At 52.7% G+C, this 15,255-nt stretch overlaps 2 protein-coding genes across 13 annotated transcripts in view; one reads left to right on the top strand and one right to left on the bottom strand.

Moving 5' to 3' along the window:
* Window positions 1-834: 834 nt before the first annotated feature.
* MAP1LC3A (microtubule associated protein 1 light chain 3 alpha) lies at window positions 835-2,359 on the top strand. Of its 2 annotated transcripts, XM_070051956.2 has the most exons (5): window positions 835-1,008; window positions 1,320-1,375; window positions 1,453-1,559; window positions 1,776-1,945; window positions 2,202-2,359. In XM_070051956.2, the coding sequence occupies exons 1-4, from the start codon at window positions 969-971 to the stop codon at window positions 1,936-1,938; spliced, it is 366 nt and encodes a 121-aa protein (XP_069908057.1). In that variant the 5' UTR covers window positions 835-968; the 3' UTR covers window positions 1,939-1,945; window positions 2,202-2,359. The 2 variants fall into 2 exon arrangements, with proteins under 2 accessions (XP_069908057.1, XP_051702140.1); XM_051846180.3 differs by having other exon boundaries at window positions 1,776-2,359.
* Window positions 2,360-2,562: 203 nt separating this feature from the next.
* Window positions 2,563-15,255, bottom strand: part of PIGU (phosphatidylinositol glycan anchor biosynthesis class U) — a 136,137-nt gene continuing 123,444 nt past the window's right edge. For 5 of the 11 annotated variants that reach the window (XR_016216608.1, XM_089308093.1, XM_002710794.6 and 2 more), the window contains one exon: window positions 2,563-2,987. Coding sequence is in view for 9 of the 11 variants with exons in the window: in XM_089308093.1 (XP_089164219.1) it covers window positions 2,874-2,987 (114 nt within the window). In the remaining 2 variants the exon portion in view is untranslated. Of the gene's footprint in view, window positions 2,988-13,855; window positions 15,252-15,255 lie in introns of those variants that run through there. The other 6 variants (XM_089308090.1, XM_089308091.1, XM_089308086.1 and 3 more) reach the window with 2 other exon arrangements.

Below are 15,255 nucleotides of genomic sequence, written 5' to 3'. Positions count from 1 at the left end.
GGGGCCCAAGGACTTGGGCCATCTTCCACTGCTTTCCCAGGCCATAGCAGAGAGCTGGATCAGAAGAGCAGCAGCCGGGACATGAACCAGGGCCCATATGGGATGGCGGCACTGCAGGAGGCAGCTTTATGCGCTGGCCCCCGGTCCAGGTTTTCCGTGGGAGCCGTGGTCTTGAGCAGCGTAGGGGGACCCGCCCCTGCTCTCCGCTGCCCTGCTCGGCCGGACCTCGGGTGCTCCCTGCCCCTCTGCCACGGGCCCCCGCTGTCCTCCACCACGGCCTCTGGGTGTTCTGGGCCCCCTCCAGCTCCGCGATGTTCTCTTCTGCTGTCTAACCTGCTTCCTTACCTCATCGTCTGAGGCCTGCGTTTGCACGGCTCGGTTTTTGAACTCTAGAATCCTTCCTCAGACCCAGGCATTGCTCCCCGGCGCCGTGCTTTCCTGGCGTTTAACCGCCCCGTCCCCTGAGCCTGGCTGTTCTCCTACCCCAGGCCTCCCGCGGGCCCCGCAGCGCCGAGGGGACGGGCCGTCCAGGGCGCGAGATGCGGGCGAGGCCGCGCCTTCCCTCAGCCGCCTCACTCCCACCTCGGTCTAAACCGGAGAGGAGCCGCGCGGGCCGTGATGTCACCGAACTGTGACGCGCCCCAGCGCACACAGACCCCAGCCCCTCCGCGTCTCTGCAGAGAATCCAGGCCCGCGGCGCCGTGACGTCATGGTCTGGGCGGGCGGCTTTTGCGTCGGGCCAATGGGAGCGACGCGCCGGCCTCCCCTTTAAGGAATGTTGTGACCTGACGTCACCGGAGCGAGTTACCTCCCGCCGCCGCTGCCGCCGCGTTCAGCGCGAGCCCCGGAGCCCTTGAGCGCGAGGCGCGGAGTCCCCGGAGACCCCGGATCACAGTCCCCGGATCACAGTCCCTTCCTCGAGCCGCGCGCCCCGGAGTCCCGGCTGCGCGCCCCACCGGGCCCGCGCGATGCCCTCAGACAGGCCTTTCAAGCAGCGGCGAAGCTTTGGTGAGGCCTGGCGGGCGATCCGGGGACAGGGGGTGGGAGATCCCTGGGGGGCAACCGACCCCCCAGTGCCGCAGGTGACGTCAGCCCCATGACGTCAGGCTCCGGCCTACCGGGTCTGTGAGGCCGCTCTGGCCTGGGCTGGGGCTACCCGCCTCCCCACCGTGTCCCCAGTCTGGGGCCGAGAGGCCGGACGGCTGGGGGCGGGGGCGGGGCGGGGCCGGGAGCCGCCCCTCGGAGACCGGCGGGCGGAGCCGCAGGGAGGACCTCAGGCCGGCCGGTCTCACCGCCCCGCCGCTGTCCGCTGTCCGCAGCCGACCGTTGTAAGGAGGTGCAGCAGATTCGTGACCAGCACCCCAGCAAGATCCCGGTGAGTCCCTCGGCCCCGGCCCGGCCCGGCCCCGCCCCCAGCCCTGGCTCATTTGTGGTCCACCTGCCCGCTCCCAGGTGATCATCGAGCGCTACAAGGGTGAGAAGCAGCTGCCAGTCCTGGACAAAACCAAGTTCCTGGTCCCGGATCACGTCAACATGAGCGAACTGGTTAAAATCATCCGGTGCGCAGGCAGCAGCTGCCCGAGGGGCTTGGGTCGGGTCTCCTGGAGGAGTGGAGTGAGGTCAGGGGCGTAGGCCTGGCCTTGGGCCTGCGTGCTGGGGAGCTGGGAAAAGCCAAGGCCCGAGCTTGAGTCCTTGTGGGGTGGGAGGTGAGGGCCTCTGGCAGGGAGCAGGGCCACCCTCCCTCACCACGGGTTTGCCCTTCCTGCCTGCCCCAGGCGCCGCCTGCAGCTGAACCCCACGCAGGCCTTCTTCCTGCTGGTGAACCAGCACAGCATGGTGAGCGTGTCCACGCCCATCGCCGACATCTACGAGCAGGAGAAAGACGAGGATGGCTTCCTCTACATGGTCTACGCCTCCCAGGAAACCTTCGGCTTCTGAGCCAGCAGTAGGGGGGAATTGGCCTGGGAGTGGGGGACCTGGTCAAGCTCTCCCCAGGGAGCGCCTGGCTCCTGAACTGAGCTGCCCCTGGTGGGCTGGGCAGGCATGTGGGCCCCTAGCCAGAGGGGCCCAAACAGCCCCCTCTGCTCCTCAGTGGATCTTGGGCCAGTCACATTAGGGTTGCCCCTCTGGGTGCTGGTTGGGATGGGGAGGGTGGAGAGCTGCCCCCAGCACCCCTGCTCTGTGTGGTTTGTTTTTTTTAGGCCCCTGCCTGTCTGCCCCTCATCCTCCTGAGGCTCTGTCCCCTGCCTGGACCTGTCCACCCCTGAAAGACTGGCCCCTGGCTCCCCCACCTCCACACGTGTATGGATCTGTGGTCACTGTCCCTCTGCAGAATAAAGATTGCTCAGGCCTGCCTGGCCCTCTGCCTCCAGCTGCTTCTTGGGGCGGGGGGGGGGGGGGGGGGGGCGGGGCAGGGGCTGCTGGTGCTGTCCTACAGCATGCTAGCCTGCCAGCACAGGCTGTAGACTCAGGGTGCATTCTGAGAACCCACACCTAGGGTAGAATACTGGCAAGTCCACCCTCTCCAGGACTGCGGTTTTGATGTGGTTCCAGATAGACTTCTTTGTAACAAAAATCATTTATTAGGTAGCCACAACCTAACAATCCCTGCTCACCTGCTGCCTCCCCCTTCCTGTCCGGGAGGGGGCTCCTTGGTGTGCAGAGCCACAAAGGGGGGTCTGAGGTACTCCCAGCTTCTCCCCACAGGCCTTGCTGTCAGCCATGGGTCTCCTTTAGAGCCAGAGACTGATGATCCCGGAACTTGAACCTCTTCTGCCCACGGACTTGTCTTCTGGCAACTCCGGATTGAGGGCTTTGCCCAGCATCTGGGCCCTCCACCCCCTGAGGTCTGTGCTGCCTGTGCCCAGCCAGGCCTATTTGAGCACAAGCATGGCCTCTGTGCCGTCCTTGGCAGTCAAGTAGAGGCCATGTGTGAGGTAGTACTCCCGCCGCAGGAAGGCATAGAAGTAGTCAGAGATGAGCATGATCTGGGGGGAGAGAGGGAGTATTAGAAGCTGTGGGGTATCTCCCCCCCAAACCCAGGGGTTACAAGGGGCTAGGAAGTTCTGGGAGAGGAGAGTACCCTATCTGGAACCTCCTGTCAAGGTTCCAGTCTGTCCCCCATGGGTCAACTACCATTGGAAGGTCTTAGCCAACTCACCTCAGGGCCCACATGCCCCCTGCTTCCCCCATGGGCTAAACCCCACCCCAGGCTATGGCCTCTGAATTGCAGGCTGGTGAACATGCAGTCAGAGGGCCCTCTTGCTCACCTCTCAGTGCCCACAGGCACTTCCATCCCACGCCACCGGCATAAACTCCTCAGACTCCTCGCCAAACTTGCTCCCAGTGACCACCCATGCCCCTCTCTTCCAGGTTTACAGGGCAGAGTCATCTGACACCTTCTCCCTACACCAATCCATTAAAGCCTAACAAATCTACCCCTACTCTCTCAGATCCACCATTTCTGTCCAGCCACAGCCACAGCCACAGCCACGGCTAAACCTCACCCCGGGTTCCCTGCTGTCAAACCTACCCCCACCCTATGCTCCCTGGCAGCCAGGAGGAGCTTGTCCAAACAAATCTGATCATGTTACTTGCCAAGGTTTCCTGTGTTCTCAGAGTGAAGCTCAGACTCCCTGGGACTCCGCAGCTTTGCCCTTGGTTCCTGCCCACACGCACACATCACCCTCTCACTGCACCACCTTACTCCTTACAATATCTATGCTGGCTGCGCTGCCTAGAGTGATCTCTTCCCCCTTCCTCTGGTCAACAGCTGCCTGCCCTTCAGGTGTCAGGAAGATCACATCCCCAGATTAGGTCTTGGCCCTATTAAGCTCTGTTTGCTGGCACAACTCATTCAAATTGCAATTTCACACTCAGCTATGCAGCTGCCTAGTGACCGTGTCTCCTCTTCTGGACTGGGCAGGGTCCCTGAGTGGTTGTGCCATTGTGGTATTGCCGTCCAGCTCAGCCCACCATCCCTTGAGGGGACCCAGAGAAGAATGGACTTGCCAAGGTTCCTGCAATCCAGTGTAAACTGACTAACACCTCTGAGGCCTGTGATAGGAAGGATGAGAAGAGGAGGGCGGCAAACACCGCAGTTCTTATTGCCTCTCAGAATAGCAGCACCAACCTCCTCTTGGCACAGTTGGGGAGACGGAGGCCCAGAACAGGAGGCACTGGGCTAGGGTCGTGGGGCTAGTCAGAAGTGGAGCTGAGCCTGGGATCTAGCCCTCCATAAGTCCAGAATTCTGTCCTGAGCAGCTTCTCACTCAGCTGAAGGTGCAGCCAAGGAGAGCTGGGAGGGGCCTTAGAGGGGGAAGTCAGGTGCCACATCAGCAACATTGCTGATGGTCTTGGGAAAAGCACCTGTCATTCTATTATAGCAGGGGCCTGTCTGAAAGGTGTAACAACCCTTATCTTATAGATGGGGAAACCGAGGCTCACAGGGTTCAATAGCCCGAGTCTACAACCTGGGAAGATGAACCAGGGACCATTGAGCCCTGTAAGCAATGCTCCCAGGGCCCAGTCAAAAGGGCACAGCACTCTGCCAAGGGAACCTCAGAGGCTTTGCCCACAGCTGCCCAGCTGGCAGCTAGGACTGGCCTGGTCCTGTCTGGGACCAAGGAACCTGGAGCAACACCTGAGGTCAGAGGCTGAGCCCTGAGCCAGCCAGGTCAGCTGACAGGCTAAATGAAGTCACAATTCACAACCAAACAAAATGAGGCAATTCAGTGTCACACAGCACATGGCCAGATGAGTAGTAGGAAGTCAAAATATTAGGTCAATAGGTTGAACCTTGTGAAACTGCCATTTTTTTCCAGATAAAAGAGTTAAATATTGGCAATATATGATCCAGTGTAATAGAAAATAGAAAAAAATACAAATGGTAGGGTAAGTATGTTACTCAGAAGTGCCAGAAGACATGTTAGATCTTAGGGAGCTATTCTTTTTGTTTCTAAGCCTTAACTTTGTAATCTGTATACATGTACCACCTGGATAAAATTTCAGTTAAAAGCAACCAGTCAATAAATGATTGAAACAATAAGTGAACAGGGGAAAGAGACGAATCTTCCTGCCAGAAGAATCCCAACAAGCCATGTGGCTACTGCCCCCTCCCAGAGGTGGAATGGCTGGTTGCCATTCCCCACTTGCTTCTCTCAGGGTGACCTAAAATTAGTGACTCAGGAGCTTAGGCAAGGGAAAGGGAAGAAATCTGGCCGACACAGACACCGACACCGACACCGTATGCAGAGCTGCAGGTTAACAACAATTGAGATCCTGATAAGGCACAAGTAGAAGGGCACCACACCTAGGATTCTTTCCAGAAACCCATGACCTCAATTTAATTGTCAGACAACCTCAACTTGGGGAACATGCTACAAGATGCCCAGCGAGGGCTCCTCAGGGACTGTCAAGGTCATGAAAAATAAGGAACATGGAGAAGCAGAGCAGAGGACATGTGGAGACATGACGCTTAATCTAACATGGCCCCTGGACTGGGTCCCAGGAGAGGAGGAGAACATGCCTGGAGGAACTGGGGAAATCTCAATCAAGTCTGGATTTAGCAATTAATGATGTACCAGAGCTAGTTTCTTAGTGTTGACAAATGTACCATGACATTATAAGATGCTAATGACACAGGGAATTGGGTATGGAGCTTATGGGAACTCTGTACTGTTTGTAACTTTTCTTATAAGTCTAAAATGATTCCAAAATAAAAAGTTTATATAAAAAAAGCAAAGGGGCAGGCATTTGGCCTAGCAGTTAAAACAGCAGCTGGAATGCTCACAGCCCGCTTCAGAGTACCTGAGCTGCATCCTGGGTCTACTCCTGGTTCCAGCTTTCTGCCAGTGCAGACCCTGGGAGGCAGCAGGTGATGGTTCAAGTAGTTAGGTCCCTGCCACCCATCTGGGTGAGCTGCACTGAATTCCTGGCTCCCCATTTCCAGCCACTGCAGGCATTTGGGGGAATTAACCAGCAAGTGGGAGCTTTCTGTCCCTCTGTCGCTGCATCTCAAATAAATAAGGAATAAAATTTAAAAATCAATGAACTGGTACTCTATGTAATGACATGAATCTCAAGAACATTTGAGTGAAAGAAGGGCTCAGCAATTGTGAAAGTTTGTGTTTTTCTGTATATGTAAAATTTATGTAAGAAAAAATATTGAATTCTAGTTAATGATATACATGCTGAAATATTTAGCAAGAAATATAATGATGTCTGCACTTTGATTTGAGATACATTAACAAAGTAAGATGGGCTGATCAATCAAGCACAGCCCAATGTTAAGAGCCCACCGGTTGTGATGTGTTCAATGTGAAATCTCCCAGCATTACTATGCGTGAAGATTTGCATAATAAAGGGGGCAAGGGAAGAGCCCTAGGGCACACAGTCCTGAGGGTCCTAAGTCCTGGGCGAGGCCCTGCCCCTGGGTGGAGGGTCTCATGCTGGCCTGGAGCCTTGGCTCTTTCAGAGGGAAGCCTGCAGCTGGGGGCAGGCTGGCTGAGACCTGGGCTTTCCGTATGGACGGTGGGAAGGGATTTCCCAGAGGCCCTAGGATTCAGCCAACACAGCAGTTGCAAGACCCAGGGTGCCTCTGCCTAGACTGTGCAGGGGCAAGTTGAGCAAGGGGTAGTGGAAAACCTTGGCCAGTGAGTGGCTGTGTGGCTCTGTGGAGGGCATCTCCTGTCCCCTAAGCTGCATTTGCCTCCTGTGTGAAGAGTGCTACGCTCCAGCTCGTTACCCACAATGGTCGGACCTGGAGGCTCAGAACATGTCAGGCCTTCTGGGACCTGTTCTTGAAGCCGCCCCACCCCATGGGTCTGGGCTTCCATCTCTCCTATCAGTCACCAAATCCCGTCAACTTCTCCCTCTCACACTTCCTCTCAGCCCATTTTTCTCCCTCCCCCAGCCTCCTCTTGCTGGAGGTCTCCCTGACTTTCCCTGGCTCCTGAGGGATCCTCAACACCCACCCACATGTTGCTCCGACTTGGCCCTCCAGGGGCAGCACAGTTTGCCCCAGAAGTCTCCCCTAACCTCAGACTCGGGTATTGACCCCTGAGGTGAAATCACTTCTCACAGCCTCTCAACTAAATGGGGTGGCATCTGACCCGACACAGGGCTGGCACCCTGGGCATTGTTTGCTGTTGTCCACCCTCTTGGCACTGCCCTTCTGGAAGGCTCAGTGGGATCCCATTCCCCAGCGGCAGCTGTGAGGGCTCCAAGACTGCTCCCCTCTGGGCATGAAGAGTTCACCAGGAAGCTGGTAAGAGGGTAGCAGGGACAGGGAGGGCCAGGTCAGAGATGGAACCACACTGTCAGAACACACCCTGCTGCGGATGGGAAAGACGAGACAGGAAATGAACACTTTCTAAGCACCTGCCTTAGGACCTTTAGCAAAACACTTGCCAACGTTCACAATACTCTTGGATGGGGCTAGTAGTCCCCACCGACACTCAGAAGCTCCAAGGGTAGGGGTCTTACCCAGGGCCACATTGCAGAGTGAAGTGTCGGGTGCAATGCCAGTCCCGCCTGAGGCCTAACTCTGAGTTCGTCCCATCGTCCATAGCCTCTCAGGGCCTGCACCCACTTGCATGGGTCCTGCTACATGCCAGACCAGGGATGACACTTCACAGAACTCCACACCCTGTCAAGGCTCCCCCCGCCCCCACAGCGGTCATCCAGCCTAGAAGAAAGGTTATTACTTTTTATGGACAGAATGAGCATGTGGGCCTTCCAAGTCAGTGAAAGTCATTATTCTAATCCGTCTTGAATCTCCTGCAGGTCGCAGGATAGTGGCCTTGGGCCTCTGAAGAAGCAGGTGCCATCACCCAGGCATGTCCTGCTGACACCGAACAGCAGGAAACTGAGGCCAGAGGTGGCTGGTGAGCAACTGCAGGACTGAGGGGCCCTGGCACAAGCTGCCAACCCCAGCCTGAATGGAGGAGACAGCGCTCCACCTGCCAGCTCTAAAGTAGTGAAAATACTGGACCTCACCTTTAGGGGCTGCAGGGTCACAAGTTAAACCCGAAGCTGGGGGTACAAAGCAATGGTCACCCACCTGGCATTTTTCTTTTTACCAACAGCTCCTTCTTCCCAGCTGGAATCAAGATCTCATATTATCTGGTTAGGAACCTAAAGTGGTTTTTGTGGCTTTGTGTGTGTGTGTGTGTGTGTGTGTGTGTGTGTGTGTGTTTTAGAAGCAGAGACAGAGAGGGAAGGGGTGGGGGTAGTTGGACTCTCTCATCCTCTGGTGGAAAAGGTGGAAAGAGAGAAACAGCATGTATTTCCACCCACTGGCTTACTTCTCAACTGCCTATAAAGCAAAGGGGCTGGGCCAGGGCCTAAGTTGGGAGCTGGGGAATCAACCCAGGTTTTCATGCAGGCAGCAGGAACCCAACTACTCGAGCTATCACTTGCAGCCTTCCGGGTCTGTACTGGCAGGAAGCTGGAGTCAGAAGCTAGAGCAGGAATCTGAACCTATGTACTTGGATATGGGATGCAGGAGTCTTACCTGCCAGGGCAAATGCTCATCCTTACATCGCACTACAGCTTTCCCCATCAAACTCCATACTGAATCCTGAAAACCACCCTCCCGAGTTGAAGAAACTGAGGCTACCTCCACCTCCTCCAGGTTTCCAGTCTCCTCCCTGTGCCCTGGATTCCAGACTCACCCCCCTCACCTCTTCCCGTCTTGGCAGAGCACGGTTTTCAGAGCAGTAATCTGCCAAGATCTGTACTCAGCTTAAAGCCAAAGGCTCAGCCTGGACCTCAGCACAGCAGGGCCCCATGGGCCATGGGGCTCCACAGTGCTGTCCTGAAATGGCCTCACTCTTTATCAAGTGCCACAGCCAGTCCTACAGAACGACTGGCTGCACACGGCACTTCTCTCCCTGTCCTTCTCCTCTCTCTACTCTCCCCTCTTTCTGTCCTCCCCCACCTCCAAATCTCTTTAGAACTTGCTAAGATCCATACTTCCCTCAGCACTCCACTGAGCTCTGCACACTCCGTGCCATTCTGACCCCTTCACAAATGAGCGCGTCATGCTGCCCGGTCCTGTTTCCATTCCGTTTTCTCTCACAGACCATGGACTCCTTGGAAGCAGGAATAAGTCTCATTCACCCCAACAGAGTTCTTGGCACATGGTAGATGCAAATTAATATTTGTAAATAAACTCTCCAGGAGTTACAGGACTTCCTGCAGGCCAGTGAGCTGGACAGGCAGGAACTGCTGTGCGCCGCTGTGCAGCCTGGGCTTCCAAAGCCTGGCCTTCCTGCTGGCCTGGCCTGCTGTATCCAGCCTGGGCTTTTCTAGTCACTCTGGCTGTTGGCAGAAGAGCCTGAGACAGACTTGGGATGCTGACCACTGGAGAGACAAAGGAATGAACTAAGACCTTGACAAATTGCCACCAGTTGAGGACAGCAAAATAAACACGCACAACCAGCCGATGAGGGCAAGGCCACAGGCAACAAATGTCCAGAGGCACAGACCTTCCCACACACAGACCAGGGATCTTGCACCCAAACACAAATGGAGGCTACACACCACCCAGCCATGGATGACCCACCCTGCATGTCCCTGAACATTTCCTCACTGGTCCCATTCCCCAGAATGACAGCAGGCCAACTGAGAGGCAAGGCAGGAGACGGGAATGGGCTTCATTCCTATGGGAGTGAATCAGCCAGTCCTGAGAAGGGCTTGGAGGGCTGGTGCCTGTCTCCTGGAGATAGAGGCAAAATGGCCACGGCAAGGCCTGCCCTGTGTGTGCAGGGTGTGCCAGGCAGGGAGGAGCCTGGCCCCTCACAGCAAGGAGGCTGCAGCCTGTGGAACGCTGTTCCTGAAGTTGCAGACCCTGCTTGGCCGGCGAGGAGTCTGCTTCATCCACAGAGCATCTGAGCGGGGTTCTCAGAATTACCACTTGGGTAAGAGAGGAAGGGGCCTTTTTTTTTTTTTTTAATAAATGTGAATTTACAAAGTGCAACTTTTGTATTGTTGTGGCTCCCGCCCCGCAACCTCCCTCCCTCCCGTGGCCCTCCCCTCTCCCACTCCCTCTCCCATCCCGCCCTGAGGAAGGGGTCTTAATCCCAGAGGACCTTTCACAGGCCCAGGTCTGATGGAAACAGACAGGAATTGGAAGGTTAGGCCTACAGAATTGTGTTAATCATTGGTCATAGAAAATAGATTCGGATCCCAGCTCTTTGCGTTAAGTCATCAATAATCACTAGATATTCTTGATGTTGTCAGGACACAGCTGTGGGGCCTGCCCTAATGGAACCCATGGCCTACTAAGATGATGCAATAAACAAGACTGAATAAATAGATCCTTTTACTAGCTTTGTGACGCCCTTCTAAGCCTCAGCTTCCTTATTTGTATCAAGAGACATTAATAGTGCCTCCCTCAAAGGCTCATTAAGGAGATTAAATGAATTCCTTCTAAGAAAAATCACCTATAGGGATGTAATAAGGGGAGCAGTTGCACCAAGTGTGGTGGATCCCATATGCAGGACTTAAACAAAAAGGAGGCTCCTCTGTCATACATGAGCATGGAGAGATCATCAAGATGTCTTATTGAAAAGTCACTTTAGCCGGCGCCGCGGCTCACTAGGCTAATCCTCCGCCTTGCGGCGCCGGCACACCGGGTTCTAGTCCCAGTTGAGGCACCGGATTCTGTCCCGGTTGCCCCTCTTCCAGGCCAGCTCTCTGCTGTGGCCTGGGAGTGCAGTGGAGGATGGCCCAGGTGCTTGGGCCCTGCACCCCAAGGGAGACCAGGAGAAGCACCTGGTTCTTGCCATCGGATCAGCGCGGTGCGCCAGTCGCGGTGCGCCGGCCATTGGAGGGTGAACCAACGGCAAAGGAAGACCTTTCTCTCTGTCTCTCTCTCTCACTGTCCACTCTGCCTGTCAAAAAATAAAATAAATAAATAAATAAATAAAAAGAAAAGTCACATTCATCACTGTACCAATAATACACACCACACACACACACACACACAAAAACTTTTCTAAGAGCATATGCAGATGATTAGGGCAATGAACAGAAATCCAAACACATGATCCAGAAGATTAAAGGGACCACACAGGGCTGGCCCCCAGTAAACTCCCTTTAAAAATGAGCTCTTATCAATAATAATTTTCCTTGTTTTTAAACTGAATTACAGTGAATGGGACATTTTATCTTATTCTTTTAAAAAAGCTACACTTAAACAAACTCCTTTATGTTTACATGTAATCTTTGGTTTTTGCTTCTTGGCTTTGCTTCTACTGATCACAGACCCACAAAAGAAAAGGGTGTAAAAAAAAGGAGAAGAAAGGAGGAGGAGTGGAGTTAGCTCTTCTCCCCATGGTTTATGCGGCTGACTGTTTCTCCAGGACGTTGCCTCGGTGTCTCGGCTGCCTCTGCTGCTTCCCAGGCTGACACAAGATCAAGGCACTGTTGAGCCTTGGGTAGTGTCCTGGGAAGAGGGGATTATCACCCTGGTTTTTGAGACTGGGAAATCATAACACCAAGAAGTTAAATCACTTGCTGCAGGTTACACAGTGAGAAGTGAGGGAAGACACTGCGTCACCATCAGATCTCAAGTGCTCCTCCTCCCTCTCATATCCATGCTCACGCACATCCATGGATGCTCTGTGTTGCCATTTCCTGTTACCAACGCTGAGGCACAATCCTAATTAGCAAATGATCTGTGCCACATGCTGAAACATACTTAAGGACTACCGGGGAAGGGAGGGGACTTAGTGTCTGGCTTATCAGCTAGTGTAACTCAGACCTATATATAATCCGCTCTGTGTCAGGGCATGACACTGATCAACTTAAACAGAGCAAGACCTGGGAAACAATCTAAGCCCAAGATGTTCTCCACACTTGGCTCTTGATTTTGGCAATGATGGTCTGGGTTCTGGACACATGGCTGAAATCTGGACTCCAGGACAGCTCTGACCTGCTCTACACAGGGAGGGAAGGGTGAGGCCTGCTGAACAGGAGGCACCTTCCCAGCTGGAAGTGCTCAGAAGACAGCCTGTGGAACTGAGACATGCCCCTGAATGCCACACACCTCAATGAGAGCACTGACTGCGAGTCCCATGGAAGCAGAAGCTGGGCCTCGGGGAGCAAGTGTCACCATCTGACATACTGCTTTAGCGATCTGGAAGCGGCAGGAGCAAGGCCCAAAGCCAGCAGCCCTGAGAAGCATTTGACCCAACAGAGCTATCTGTGACTCACAGAGCTCAGGCCCAAGGAGGTCAATGACACAAGTGTGCCAGATGTCTGAACAACGTGCCAGCTCAGGGGTCACTGGACAACTCTTGCCGGGAGACCTGGGGACTGGGATCTTTGACAGTATCTCCCAAAGACATAAAACACATGCACTCCAACCCAGTAAATCTCACAGCCTGGAATCTATCCTGAAAAACACGCACATGTGTGCACAAGTACGTGGAGGGATGTGCAAAGCTCTTCCTTAACCAGGAGTAAGCTCAATGCCCATTGACAAGGCTTCCCTAGCTAAATACATCATGGTACGTCCTAACCATGGGCTGCCATAGCACCATTAAAAAACAGCAAGTCCTGTTATATTGATCCGGCAATCCCACTACTGGGTATGTACCCGAAAGACGTGAACACTTCGTATCAAAGAAATATCTGCATCACTGCTCACAATAGCCAAAATATGAAATCGACCATCATGTCCATCATCAGATGAATGGATAAAGAAAATGTGGTATACATACACAACGGAATATTATTCAGAAAAAAAAAATTCTACCATTTGCAGCAAAATGGACACAACTGTTGAGTGAAATAACCCAGACACAGAAAGACAAATACTGTATGTTTTCCCTTATATGTGGGAACTAAAATTAAAAAAAAGAAAGCCCTGTGTGTATCAGTATTGTTGCAAATATAGTTTGTTTTTTTTTAATTTTTAATTTTTATTTCTATTTTTTTTTGACAGGCAGAGTGGACAGTGAGAGAGACAGACAGAGAGAAAGGTCTTCCTTTGCCGTTGGTTCACCCTCCAATGGCCGCCGTGGCTGGCGCGCTGCGGCCGGCGCACTGCGCTGATCCGATGGCAGGAGCCAGGTACTTATCCTGGTCTCCCATGCAGGTGCAGGGCCCAGGCACTTGGGCCATCCTCCACTGCACTCCCTGGCCACAGCAGAGAGCTGGCCTGGAAGAGGGGCAACCGGGACAGAATCCGGCACCCTGACCGGGACTAGAACCCGGTGTGCTGGCGCCGCAAGGTGGAGGATTAGCCTATTGAGCCGTGGCACCAGCCTGCAAATATAGTTTTTTGAAACTGTTTTTTTCATCTTTGTCAAACTAATGATAAAGAATGTTATACTACTAGTATAGTTTTAATGACCTGTGATTACTTTATTATTTATGGATGAAATGGTCATTTTCCATTCAATTATTGTTTATAGCCACTGTATATTCCTATTAACTACAGTCTTTTTGCTTTTTACGTGTTAAACTTCTTATTTGGTGAATTATTAAGCCTTTTTACTGTATTTAAACTTAAAGTATGTTATCTCAAAAACTAAAAAAAGAAAGGGTGAGAGGGAGAAAGGGGGAGGGTGGGAGGAAAGGAATACCACATGTTCTTAGAATTATATCTATAAGCCATATTTAATGTTTAAAACTAATTAACATTTTTTAAATAGAAATAGATGAAAAAAAAAATATAAAAACCAACAAAAAATCCCAAACCCAGCAAGTCAAAGAACAGTAGTTAGAGTAGGATGCCATTACATATCTGAACTGAAAAGCTCTCCACTTCCAGCTGTCTGTAAATCACAGAGAAAGTCTGCAAAGACACAAACCGTAGTGAACACGGGGCAGAGAGAGAGGATGGAGGCTCAGACGGAGCTTTATTTTTTATTTCATATTCTTTTATCTTGTTTGTTCTTTCTCCCAATGATAATGAATTCATGTATTACTTGTGTGGTTAGAAACACATTTTACCAGGGGAGGCATTTGGCCTAGTGGTTAAAATACCCACACCCCACGCTGGAGTTGCTTCGGTTCAAGTCCTGGCTCTGGCTCCAGTCTCTAGCCTCCTGCTAATGCAGCTCCTGGGTGGCAGCGGATAATTACTCAATTGGCTCTGTTACCCATGTGAGAGACCTAGATTGAGTTCACAGCTCCTGGCTTTGGCCTAGTCCAGCCCTGACCACTGGCAGCAATTTAAGGAGTGGACCAGAGGATAGGAGCTCTGTCTCTCTAGACCTCTCAAGTAAATAAAGTATTTTTTTTAAGTACACTTTACAAAGGTTTTTTAAGGTAAAAGAAAACCAAAAACATTTATTTGAAAGGCAGAGTTTGAGAGAGGTGGGGGGCAGGAAGAAAGAATATGAATCTTCCATCTACTGGCTCACTTATTAAATGGCTGCAACAGCCAGGGCTGGGCTAGGCTGAAGCCAGATGCCAGGAACTACAACTGGTTCTCCCGCACGGGAGGCAGGCCCAAGCACTTGGGCCGTCCTCCACTGCCTTCCCAGGCACATTAGCAGGGAGCTGCACTGGAAGCAGAGGAGCTGGGACTTGAACCAGTGCTCCAATATGGGAAACACCATCATAAGTGGTTGTGGCTCCCACAAAGACATTTTTAAGAAGAGACAAGAAAATGCTAAGAGTTCATCTGGTTTTTCTGTGTAACTCAGCTAACACACTTGATACACCTGCCTTTGGTTTCCACGCCCAATGCCAATCCCTCTTTTTCCAAAATTCCATTTATGAGACCCCTCCCTCAGAGAGGTAGCCACAGGGGAGGAGGCTCTTATCCACCAAGTTGCGTGGATACTTCAGAGTCACTGTAATTTTATTTCATGACTCAAACTTGAGACTCAAGACAACAGGCCACAGACTATTTCAGGGAACTTGCCAAGAGTTGGCCCAGGTCCCTCACATGCCAGTTATCCCTGTGACATAAGGAAAAGTAAGGCGATTCCAGCAAGACAGTAGAGCCAGGATAAACATTTAAATTCCTTCAGATATAAAGTTGTTTTTTTTCTTTTTCTTTTTTTTTTTTTGACAGGCAGAGTGGACAGTGAGAGAGACAGAGAGAAAGGTCTTCCTTTGCCGTTGGTTCACCCTCCACTGGCCGCCGCGGCTAGTGCGCTGCGGCCGGCGCACTGCGCTGATCCGATGGCAGGAACCAGGTACTTCTCCTCGTCTCCCATGGGGTGCAGGGCCCAGGCACTTGGGCCATCCTCCACTGCACTCCCGGGCCACAGCAGAGAGCTGGCCTGG

The sequence above is a fragment of the Oryctolagus cuniculus genome, chromosome 11, assembly GCF_051225735.1.
Source record: "Oryctolagus cuniculus isolate XC-2025 breed Fujian yellow rabbit chromosome 11, ASM5122573v1, whole genome shotgun sequence".
NCBI lineage: Eukaryota > Metazoa > Chordata > Mammalia > Lagomorpha > Leporidae > Oryctolagus > Oryctolagus cuniculus.
The sequence above is the reverse complement of the archived record's forward strand: the minus strand, read 5'-3'. Positions and strand labels throughout refer to the sequence as shown.